The 13276-nt window shown below is 37.8% G+C and overlaps 1 protein-coding gene across 1 annotated transcript in view; it reads left to right on the plus strand.

Annotated features, from left to right (window-relative positions):
- The window catches only part of SPG11 (SPG11 vesicle trafficking associated, spatacsin), a 2547571-nt gene that overhangs the window by 925944 nt on the left and 1608351 nt on the right, over window positions 1-13276 (plus strand). Inside the window, exon 13 of the mRNA XM_044077700.1 lies at window positions 4042-4169. Within this exon, the coding sequence (XP_043933635.1) occupies window positions 4042-4169 (128 nt within the window). The remainder of the gene's footprint in view (window positions 1-4041; window positions 4170-13276) is intronic.

The following is a 13276-nucleotide window of genomic DNA, read 5'->3' on the forward strand; positions in this document are numbered from 1 at the left end:
TGGCCAGGCTTATCCACCTCTTTATAAGAATAGACAAAGACAGGTAACACAAGAGTCTAATGATAGCCCTAGGGAGAGTGATCATCATGGGGCTGATAGTTTGGATGATCAAGATATCCATTTGGACCCCCTCCCACCAGGAGGTCCAAGAGGATAAGGAAAAAGAATATCCAGAGAGGGGAACTGTATTACTAGGGGAGGCAACAGAGGCGAAGAACTTGGAACTGGAGCCATATACAGTACAATAGGAGGATGGGGAGAGAACCACATTGCAGCATGTAGACATTTTGTCTATTGTATTTAATGATAGTGGTGATTTCAAACTTTTTAATTTCTGAGATATATAGGTAAATAACAAATGGGCCAGTTTCTTTGAAAAAGGCCTAACCTTTGTTCCAGCTGGAAGAGCTAAAATAGACATGTTGATTGAAATCAAATTATTTACTAGGAAATTATTTTATTTATTTTATTTTTATTTTACATTTGTTAACCGGGAAAAGTCCGACTGGATATACATATCCATTTTCAGCGGAGGCCCAGGGAGAAAAGCTCCAATTATTATCCAAAAGCATGTAAGAATAGATGTTAAATACAAATAATAGTGTAGGTAATAAGATGTTTAAAATATAGGAATGTATTATTTAATACAGATAAAAATATAGGTAACAAGATGTTTAAAATATAGAAATTCAGCTGTTACAAAGTTTAGATAAATTGAGGGGGGGGGAGCATATTGAAAAGAGTTCTGAAAGTTAGCAATGGGTCAGAGATAGAAGACAATTATAGGTTACTAAAAGGTATGATAGAAAGGAAAATTCTTTGAAGAAATTAAATGTCTTTATTTTTCAAACACCGGTTTCAGAACCTCCTGTTTATCTAGGCCAAGTACATTTAGTCCACCCCTGTATCCTACAGTGCATCTATTTGAAAAAATATGTCAGTTAGATATAAGGAAAATTTTATTTAACAGCAATATACATAGGAAATTAAATCTTACAATACATGAAAAAAAAAGGTTGGATCATATTTTAAAGGACAGACAAATTAGATTAAAGAAACCAGTTAAAGGTGGGGGCTTACTTGTTATGAATTATAACAACCATACTGATAAAATATTTACTTTTTGTATAGTGACACTTATGAAGAGGTGTCTGTTAATCAAATAAATATTGCCTACCACAAGACTGATATGTGACGCATGGACAAATTACCAAACAGGAATTATATTTTTTGAAGGCGGATGCACCAAGAACCCCCTCTATTTTTGGAATCCCCGAGATGCATAATGACTTGAATGATCCACCTTTACATCCCAGAGTTGATGCAAAATCATCTGAAGCTAGTTGCCTGGCCAGATTTATAGATGTTAAACTTAAAAAGGTAAAGATTAATATTCACCACTTATTTAAGGATTTGTGGGACTTTTAGAGTTACTGATTCATAGTATAAGGATAAATTAATGTTTGTGACCATAGATATCTAGGATCTTTATTCTGTTATCCCATGCAAAATAGGTTTAGAATGGTTTTTATGTATAAATACAGAACTGGACCATAGACATACTAGTTTTTAGAAAGGCACAGTTTTAAGGCAACTTTTATATGATGTGGGGCACTTTAAGGATGTAAATGCTGCTATTATTAAGTTTGTATTTAGATTGGCTGTATGGTTGTATATATGCTTGTGCTATGGTAGGACAATTTTATTAAACACTGAAGAAGAGTTTTCTACTTGAAAGCTTTGTTCTGATATTTATGCTGTTTATGTCCTGAGCTGTCAAACTCCATGCTGTAGGTGGATTGGACACTCTAATTTGGCCCTAGGCATGAGTGGTGCATGTGTGTGCCTTCTGTGGAAGGTTGGGCGCCAGGCTGGCAACTCGACACTGTACAACTCCACTGCCAATCATGAGTGGACAGGTGATCTGCTGTGGTGACCCCTAACTGGGAAAAGCCGAAAGAAGAAGAAGAAGAATATGTCCTGAGCTGTTAAACTATTTATTGAGTGGTGGATTTGGACTGTTTTTTCCTGGAATTTTAGAAAGATATATTAGTTTTTATAAATATGATGGAATTGATAGTAACAACTTTATATATTTTAAGGGGCAATTGTTTTGTCAAAAACGTGCCACTGTGTGGGCAGTTTGTGCACCCATTTTTTCCAACTTAGTTGTGGCTTACTGGGAACAGAATTATGTATTCAATTCCCCCATTAGGTCATCTTATTCTTTAAATGGCTGTTTTTTTTTGGATGGAATCCTCATATTTTGGGACGATACAGTAGATTAAAATAAATTTTTGCATACATTAATGGGACAACTGATTTTTTTTAGATTCACCATGAATTATTCTAGTGATGAGATGAATAATGTAGACATTTTTTTAAAAATAAGGAATTAAATAAATTTGGATCAGAAATTTCCAGAAAACCCACTTATTCAAATTCCTTATTGCATTTTACTAGATGGCATCCCCTTTTTCAAAAGAAGGCCTTGGTTAAAGGGACAGATGGTGCATTTAGCTAGGATTGTTTCCTCAGGACAGGGAATTTTTTTGAGGAGATGCTTAAAAAGAGGGGCAACCCTATGACTTTTAAGAACATAGCTGATAAAGTCCAGTTTAAAAGGTGGAATATTTATTGTTTCCTATTGGGTAAAAATTAATTTGTTTTTCATAGGGATGAACAACAAGAGGGAAGATTAACCTTGAACAGAGCCTGTATTTTGACATTTAATATAGACTTTCCGCATATTAAAAAGGTAGTTTGTTAGAACTGGGGCATTTTTTTAATCAATAATTAATTAATTTCAGCACTTAGAGGCACATTTAGGGTGATATATAAAAATGGTACGTTTCAAAAACCTTCTTGAGAGAAGGAGAGATTTATACCTCCCCAGATATGAGAATGTGTTTATGTTTTAATCAATATCATAGGATTCTGGAAGAAGTTCATTCTTCATTGAGGATTATGATGAAGTGTATATCACAAATAAATGTAATTGTCTAAGTAAATGAGTTGCTTATGTTGGTCAGTGTGTTAACTGACCTAGTTTTTATATAGGAGAAAACGAAAAGGCATTGAAAGTCAGAATCTGCAAACATTATTGTGATGTAAATCTAGGGGATGAAAAGAATGCCCTTTTCAAACATATTAAAAATGATGGACATATGTTTAAATTTTATGTAATGGGTAATGTATTAATGGAAGAAAAAGGGGGACTATGGAAGGATTGGCTTCAGGTTAAAGAATTAAAATGGCAACTAAAGACCAATGCCACAGACATATGTGGCTTAAATGAAACTTCAGTTAGTAATGTTTTAAGATGGAAGGCATCATTGTAAAGCTTTTTATAACAAACAACTTTGGACCAATTTTTATGATAATTTTAACTGGTTATTTTCAAGATTTAGTGTGTAGGTACACTGATGGCTGTTAGTGTGCAGCATTTTCTGTTTTGGCTTTTTCTATAAGATTTTTATTAGATTCAGCAAGTTTTTATGTAATTGTTGTTTTAACATACAATAATCATTTTACATATTCAACGAACTAGATGCACAAGTTTTTCACTTGTATATCTCTTGCAGGGGTGTAATGTGTGTTAATTTTAATGAGATGGGTGGAGTAGATGTTATATAAGGAAGGAAGTGATGGAAGTAATTATTCTGATGAAGCCCCAGTGAGTGGGATGAGCACTCTTAAGTTTATTTTTTTCATTAAGTTTTACTTTTTCAAATGTTTATTGGTTTTAATAGTTATTGAATAAACAGAGTAAGTTGAGTACCTCCTGTCTCCTGTGTCTTTGTTTCAGAGTCTTGGTTTGGTTTTCTTGTTGAATATAAATAGATATCCTAATACGCTGATACATTTTACACACCAGTTGCAAATTTTTCTTCCAACATTACAGCTGTGTTATACAAATCTCCGCTAGTTTGTGGTTATACAGCATTTTACATCAATATTGAAAGCAGTAGTGTTTTACATATTTATATTATAGCACCTGTGTTTAAAGTAATTTTAGTTATTGTGATTTTCTCTTTTAAGGTTGAAAATCTGCAAAATCAGGGTTGTTTATCTGATGAAGAAAAAGCAATGGTAACATTTGTTCATCAAGTAGAACAGCTGTACTCTGTACCATTTCATGGCAAAGAAGAAAGTCCTTCATACATTGGGTATGTATCAAGTCATGTATGACTGAGGAAAAGAAGCCCATTGTTCAGACGCGGCAGTAAAAATCACCTTCCTGATATTTAAGTTGGCATAAGCACCGCTGGTTATTTTTTTTTCATACATTTTCTGATTACCTGCTTAATACAATTCAATGTCACATGGACTCCAGAGTATGTTCCATCACTCACTGGATGCATTGCTGAAAATATAGTATTGTATGGTGTGCCAGCTCATCATAGGATATGCACACACACACACACACACAAGTGAGCTCATACACACGGACACATGGGCGCGCGCGCACACACACCTTCAGGAGAGTTTGGGGGCATCCCACTTTACCTACAGCATGTCTTTGGGATGTAATAAAAAGAATATGATGAAACCCTTGCAGACAAAGGGAGGGTATGTAGACTCTGCTCAGAGGGCACCTCAGCCGAGAATCAAACTTGGGAATCAAGAGCTATGAACAGAGACACTAACTGCGGATAGTTACTTCTGTTTTTCAGTTATTGAATCAGAACCTCTCATTGGGATTGCTTGTGTATATAGGTTGATAGTAGATGGAATTCTTTTTTCATTAGTTAGTGGATTAGAACTTTCCATGCTAATGCTTCAGACTTTCCTATTAGCATATGCATGATGAGGATGTCTTGACACTGCCGTGAGAAATGTCAGTACAATTTAATATTAACCATTTGTAACTGCAAAAGGTTGTTTTTTTCTAATGAGCATGCTTGTCATGTTGCAGTTTGCATCTGCCTTTATACAGTGCACATATGTGCAAGTAAATATTCATCTTCATTGGTGTTATTATTGTACCAGTAAATTGTGGTGTCTAGAATTTCTTGCCTTTGTTATCCCAGCACTGTCACCACAGTTCCTCTTAGTTATGTCATATCCATTGTGAGGAATTCCAGCCTTTGTACCCTGTTTAGGTATTGAAATAAGTAACACCAGGAACTGTTATATACCCAGTGTTATTTCTCTTTCTTTTCAGTTCATTTTGCTATTTTATGCTGTTAACACCCTCAGTCATAATATAATTAATTTTATGTGTAGTATGCTGAGTTAGCTGAGATATTAACAGGCTGCTTCCTGTGATCCATCGCTTGAATTCCTCAGCCTTCATTTGCCTGCTGTGTGATCTTGAGCAATTCACTAATCCAGACAGTGCTTTGGTGCAATTTGGAAATGGGGCTATGCTCCTGAATGATCTACTGGACCTCTTGCCTAGTAACTACATATGAAGTATATTTTTTACTTCACTATCTGGCTTTACCCTTTGATAGAAGTTCTTGAGGTTGGCAGAATGATATTAGGGAGAGCCATAAACAATTATACATTCAACCTTTTTAGCACCTTCCATGCCCATATCAGTGTTGGTGCCATTATAGTATGCAAATATGTGCATCCGTTTTTATTAACTGTAGCTCTATACACATGTATACGTGTCTGTACATATTTAAAATAGTATAGTGGTGGCTGGTCCCCTTAAGAAGATTAACCCAGAAATATCAAGAAAGTTAGAGTTAGTGAGGGACAGCTGTATATAAAAGCATAGTGTCCTACTGCATGGTAGGTTTGTGACCTTTGAGTCTGAGAAGGGTTTGGCTAAGGCTCAAGCCGAACTTGGGTAAATTAGAATGAAGAAACAAGGCAGGTATCCATATGAGGGAAGGGACCTACTCCTTGGGAAGAAGCCAGTAAGATTTATTACTGCCTTAACTGAGCGTGAAGTGGTTTTGTTGTTCCCTGATGCTGGAATTTAGAATAAACTTGATCTTCTGTGTAGAAGGCTCTGTAAGTACTCTTTTTACCAGCTACTCTTCCAGCATCCTGTTTAGAAAGGGAAATTATAAAGTAAAAGTTTGCTATACTGTAAAAAAGCCTGTCTGAAGAAAGATTTTAGCTGTGTTAGACTGCAGACTGACTAATCAAGCACTGTGTTTTCTTTCTGAACTTTATTGATTTCTTTTATTAAAAATGATGCTCATGTGTTCATTCCTGCAAGACATCAAAACACAGTTGGGTGTTTTCAGGTACAACATAGTGCTCTCTTTCCTGCCTGGTTTAGTAAGTCCATTCACATTCCAGGTACGCAGTTTCATCCTATGTCTTGTCACATTTCACCATGCTCAGTCTTCCTGCCGCAACTACTTGTAATTCATTGAGAAAACTAAGCAGCAACATGTACAGTACTACTAGTACTTTTAGTCAAAAAGCACTACTGGAAATCAAACTATAGAATATGTCGCAAAATTGCTTAAGAAATTCACAAAAAAGTCTTTATACATTAAGTGGGTTACTGATGTACATTCCACTTTATTCTGCTATTGTGTATACCAATCCCTTCCATGTCTAAAGTCTCTTTCCAAACCTTATCACCATTACCAAACATGACAGCTATTTCCATGTTTGTAGTTTTACCCACTGATACCAAAGATAGCCATGTATCAAAACCCAGGGTGCTCCATTCTTCTTTACAGTGAGCCTTGTTGCAATATAATATAAGTGAACTGCTTAATTATGTATGTAGTTTAACCAGCATACTTAACATGAATTTAAAAACAGAATAAAAAAGTTTGTTGCACTAATGCATTCCGCTGCTGCTGATTAAATGGCATAGAGTTGTGTTCACTTAATTCATATCCTTTACTGAAAAAAATATTGCTGGGACATTAAGTAATATTATTTTCATTCAGTTAAGAGATTAGGTACAGACACATGATACATAAAGCCATATAAGCAAAAACTTTTCTTTTTCAAGCAGGTTAATAGCAAACAGTCCTAAGTGTTCAGATGACTAGAAAAGTCATTACTTTTTCTCAGTACAAAGTAGGTGTTCAACTTCTCATAGCTTTCTTTCCAGTTGTAGAAGCTGTTTTTTTTGCTTCTGCAACATTCTCTAACTGAATATAATTAGCTGCTGCTGGCTTGCTAATGTTTTAAGGATTTTTTTGCCAACAAAGCCATTTTCACCATTGTTTCATCCTTCTGCTGAACTGGGTTATCTCTTCCTCTGTTTTTGCTGCTGAACACTCATCCCCTGGTGTTCACATGCTTACTCGCATGCATTGCAGTAAATTCATTCCTTTTGGGGAAGTAAAACAAATATATGTGGGATAAAACCTTCTAACCTTTAATCTCTGTAATACACATTCATGTATTGAAGCCAGCAATTGTGCTGTTTTTCATGTAGTTAAGAGTTCATTTAAAAATAAGTCACTTTTATATGGTGTGGTGTAACTTTTGTCAGGTCTCCAAAGTAAAAACAAAATCATCTCTAAAGGCATTCTACTTGTAAGCCATGGCTGCCTTACAGACATGAATGGCCCCAAACAGAAAACATGATGTGCCTTGATCCAATTAACACCCCACATCTGACCTTGCATGATGGTTCCTCAAATTTCACCCAGTTGCCTACCCCCATAGCAACACCAAGCTCAAGTTGCTGTTTCCTGAGGGGGGGGGGGCATGCCTTCACATGCTATCCTTCCCTCAAATACAGTGTACGAAAGCACTATGACAGCATCAGGTTCATCAGTGAACATGTAGTGGTCTTGCAAGGTGTCAACCCCCCCCCCCGATGGGCAAGTCTGCAGTGGCCACACTTTCCTCTCTTCCCCAGCCAGATCCTACAGGCAGTGGAGTCATTAATTAGACTTTAGTCACTTGCAGCACAGTTAGGGTTTATCCAGCTATACCACAGAGCTGGCTGAACTGTGTTAGTCTTGTTAAGATGAGCCTGTAATCCAGTTTATCTCACCAACTTTTCCTTATATTAACACCTTGCAGGCAGCTCCCTCTTCTTCTGACACTCCAGTCACTAGAGTACTCTTCCTAAAAACTATCTTCCTGATCAGTTTGCTTTTCTTCTTGTAATGTCACCTTTGCCTCCAGATTAATGTATTGCTTCTTCAAAGTCTTACCTTATTGGAGTTCCTTACTGGCATTATTGTGTTTTATGCATCACTTACTTTGGTGGCCATTTTATTCACTTGATTCTTAAAGATTGGTAACTGTGCATTCACTTTTTGCATTGCATCCAGCATATCCCTTTATAGAGTTGCAGGAATGAAGTCTACCACCGTTTTGCACCAAGGTACAGCATTGAAGATGGCTGCACACTGATTAACAGCTTAACTTCAGCTTTCCCACTGTGTAAAAAAAAAACAAAAGACGAGTGCAAGAAAATCCTCTCATTTTCAGTAAATTCAGTTACTGGCTTGTAAGTACACCGCCTGGATGCCAGCAAAGAAGAAACTAATATAGTCTGGAAGAAAATCTCCAGAAAAGGAGAAGAGAAAACACTGACTGGGAAGAATCCTGCAGCTTTTAAGCAAAACGCAGTTCAAGCTCCAGCTTTGGTACAAGACATGGCTTCTAGTAATCTAGAGGGGAAAATAAGTCAAGTACACTTAGAGCTGATTAAGTAAACACTGAAGGAGTATATCAAGTCAGATAAAAGGCTGGAAAAAATGGAAAAAACTTTAAATGTATATTCAAGTGAACTAATAAAACTACAAAAATCAAAGGATGAAGTGAAAACCAGGCTTGCTGAGTGTGAGACTGCTCAAGAAGAACAGTTTCAAAAAATGGTAGAATCTGAAGATAGAGCACTTAGGAAAACTGAGATTTTCTCCTGTACTGGAGAAACTAGAAGGAACAGACTGAATTAATATTATGAGGACTCAAGCAACTGGACTGGCATTCCACAGCAGGAAATGTTAATTGAATGGGCTCACTATGTGTATGCTTCAAATCTGGCCATGAAAAAGCAGCCAAGACCTGAATTAGTAAAAATGCAAACCTACCATCAGAAGGAGTTAATCCTGTCAAAACTGTGGCAAAAGGGGCAAAGTGTTAAAAGTTGGTATGTAGAAAATTATTATTCCCTGCACAATAGACAAAAGAGAGAGAACTTTATTCCAGCAATCGGGGAATGCTGAACAGCAGGTGTGAGATTCAAGCTGCTGTATCCATTTATCTTCAGAATATTTGTTTCTTGGAGAATCGGTCCTTTTTAATGCAGAACAGACTGAGGAGGACATATAAAATTTTGTCCAGCAAAAAATGAACCATCAAGCAGAAGGTGATTCTGCTTTTCATTCTTCTGGTAATAAAGCACATGGAGATATGCCAAGGAAAGCTTTTTTTTCACTGTTCTAAAGTCAAATGCTTAAGAGACTAAAAGTGACTGGATTTCCATGAGTAACTCTGAGTTGAACCAGAATCTATAGTTGGGAGATGGAGATGAACAGGAAGAAGACTAGCAACATGGAAATTAGCGAATAAATGTGAGACTGCAAAGCATCAGTTACATTTGTGTAATACAGTTCTATAAGAAAAAGTGGAAAGAGTGGACTTTTATTAAGTTTGTCAAACTTGTGGGAAACTGAAAGGCATTTGCCTCACTTCATGTCATTAATGTTTGGAAGGACATTAAGGATAGGAGAAGATGAGGGAAAAAAGTAACTAAGTAAAAATTTCTGTTCTCAACAGTATTTCTGTGAAATGTTTCAAAAGTATAAATTGCATGTTATGTAGTAAAACATTTTTAGTTGTATGTGATAAAGTTACTAAAGTAAACATATGCCTTTTTTTTCCTTCTCTTCTTTTTTAGTATTAAGAAATGTAGGCATTGCAATGCAAAAAGAGAAAAAAGGGTAGACAAAAGCATGTTTGTTAATAGGTTGTAATCTTGGGTTGTTGAGGTGGGGGGTGAGGTGCACAAGTACACACATAATATACATAGACATGTTTTCTCTTACTTATGCATAGGAGAATTTCTAGTTTAAGACCATTGACTTAATCCAGTCCCACATCCATACCATCCCCATACTTCTGCTTTCCCTAACCACCTGTCTCTACTTAATGGCCATTAATACAACCTACCACCACCCACTAATCAATATGCACTGTAACAAATTCCCCACCCTTCCTCATACCATGAATAACCCATCCATACTCACAATCACACAACCAGTCACCCTCTTCTCTCTCAGCTCATTTCCCCAATCCATTACACCTCACAAACCAAAAAACACCGTAGCCTCAAACATCACTTCCAGATGGTTCTCTATTTAAAACTATTACCAACATTGCAGCTGAACTATTACTGGGAGGGGACAGCCACCCCAACCCCGGTCCAACAACTAACTCCAATGGCACATCCAACCCCAATCTTCCTTTCAAGCACAAACCAACTGATATACTGAACCTAAATATTCGTAGCATCCTAAACCAAATAGAAGAATTACATTCAGCTATCTCTTATTACAAGCCAAGATATAATCATTATCACAGAAACATGGCTTAAACCCCATATAAAAGAGAACACCATAACCCCACCCCCCGGCTACAACATATTAAGAGTAGATAGACCACAAATAAGAGGAGGAGGCATCACCATTATTTTTAAATCCAATCTAAAACTCCAGCTCCTTCAAAAAGAAACCCCAACTTCACCAGCGACCACACTCCAACCTTACTCCTTCTGCACAAACTTAGACATACCAACCCCCCCTCCCTACTACAAACTTGCTCCCAGAAAAACTTCCCCTCAGAGTAATTCTTAGAAACCCTAAATACTGCCACTGGGCCCCCCTAAAAACCCTCCCCCTGGATAATGCAGTAGAATACTTTAATTCCACATTTCTAGAGGTTCTAAACCAAATAGCTCCACTCAAAACAGGGTGCGCAGTAACCCTGCCCCTTGGTTTGAAAAATCTACAAAGACCCTACTCGGGGATAGGGACAATGCATGGAAAATCTGGCGACAACACAAAACACCCGACACTATGCAAACCTTTTCTGAACTTAGGAATAAAGCAAAAAAACAGGTCAAATCAGACAAACAAAACCACTATATTTCCTTACAGAGGAAATAGAGCAACAACCCACAAAAATTCTGGGCTGCAGTGAACATCCTCCAGCCTGGAAAAGCCACTACTCCACCACCACCAAACATCGAAGACCCTGACCAAAACATAGCTTCAAACTTAAATAACTATTTTACCTCCTCAATACTGAAACTGGTGAATAACATGTCACCCACTACCCCCCCCCCAAAAAAACAAACTAACTCTCCCCCTTCTCACTCAAACCAGTATCAAAATTAACCACTCAAAAACTCCTAGCCAAACTTAAACCAACTACCCTTGCTATTGACAATCTACCGTCCAAATATCTCCAAATTGCATCCAAAGCTGTTGCCTACCCCATCTCCCTACTTATAAATAGGTCCATTTCAATGTGCACCATTTCATCCTTGTGGAAAACCTCCTACATCATCCTCCTCCATAAGGGTGGCCATCTACTGACCTCTCCAACTTCTGCCCCATTGCAATCCTATCCCCTATATCTAAAATCTAGGAAAAATGTATCCACCACCAACTCCTCACCCACCTACTAACCAACAACCTACTATTTAAAGCCCAGCATGGATTCAGACCATCTCATAGCACTAACACTGCCCTAATTAACTTCTCCAATACTATAAACTCACACAGGAATCAAGGTAAACTGGTTTCTGCCACCTTTATAGATCTTTCCAAGGCATTCGACACAGTTTCCCATAACTCCTTACTTACCTCTCTGAGCTCAACCTTGATAAACCCCTCCCAGGAATGGTTTAACAATTACCTAAGAAACCATTCGCAATCTGTCAAATGGGCCAGCTCCCTATCCCCCCCACTCCCCATCAAATGTGGTGTCCCCTCAAGGCTCAGTCCTAGGCCCCCTTCTCTTTAATATATTTACAAACAACCTCCATCTAGCAACCACCAACGCTGATATTGTTCAGTATGCAGATGACACAACCCTAATCTGCTCAGCACCCAGCATCCATCTACTACTAAGTAAAGCCCATGAATCCTTCACTGAGTTAGAGAACTGGCTAAATAACCATCAACTAATACTAAACCCAAAAAAAGACACAACTAATGCTATTCCACCCAACTAAACACTACGACCCCACGTTCACCATCCTTTCAGCCATCAACACCCTTATCACCCCAGTAACCGAGGCCAAATTAATAGGTGTCACTATCGACCAGCAACTTAAATTCAGTAAACATATATCCCAAACCATCTCTAAAGTTCATAAAAAGCTAGGGTGCCTGTTCTGTAGCAAGCAGTACCTCACCCCCATGTCCAGGACTACCATTGCCAGACATCATCTCTTATCAACATTGCTGTATGTCTGCCCAGTTCTAACCAAAATCAATAAATCAGACCTGAACAAACTCTCCACTTGCTATAATAAAGTAGTCAGGTATACTGCCAGTGCTAAGTCACGCTCCCACTAGTGTCAATCCCTACTCAAGCTGCACTGGCTAGAATTCCCAAACCTATTGCGCAACCCACCAACTCATCACTCATCAAATTCTATATCAACCAGAGATAACCCCTGCCCTAGCTGGCACAGTAAACTTCCACAACTCCAGCAGGGAACTACGATCAAGCAACAAATCCTTGATCATGGTAAATTCATGCAAGAACAGCTCTGGAGAAGCCCTGTTCTCCTATGAGGTGACTAAAGCATGGAACACTCTCCCACCTGACCTCAGGGTACAAACACATACAACCATATTTAAGGGCATCCTAAAAACCCACCTCTATGCTTAACCCCCTTTGCTATTGCAAAGACACCACCTTACACCCCTTCAGGCCACAGGGAGAACAATCTCTTAAGCCCCAATGCCCACATGATACTCCCACCTAGATGCTCTGTACATTTTTTGCCCATTTAGTAGCATTTACCTACTCCTGGGTACCTCATGTTCATATATCGTATTAGACTCGGAGGATCTCCTGACTGAATCAAGAATATCGCTCGTGCTTTCTAACTGTAAATATGGACCTACTTCCTTGCACCTTGTGTCTATCATGTACTATCACTGCAAATTCACCAATCATCTGACTGTACTATGCTGCTCATGGGAATTTTTCCTGTCTTTCTTTCGCTGACATGTCAACATACTTGCCACTTGCATTAACCTATGTACAATTACTTTTATTCATGTCTGTGATGTGTATTATGTTGCTTGTTTGATATTTACTGTATTTTTATTCACACATGTTAACATAGCCACCACGTGTATTA

The sequence above is a fragment of the Protopterus annectens genome, chromosome 7.part0 (genome assembly GCF_019279795.1).
Source record: "Protopterus annectens isolate FY-2018-M chromosome 7.part0, PAN1.0, whole genome shotgun sequence".
NCBI lineage: Eukaryota > Metazoa > Chordata > Ceratodontiformes > Protopteridae > Protopterus > Protopterus annectens.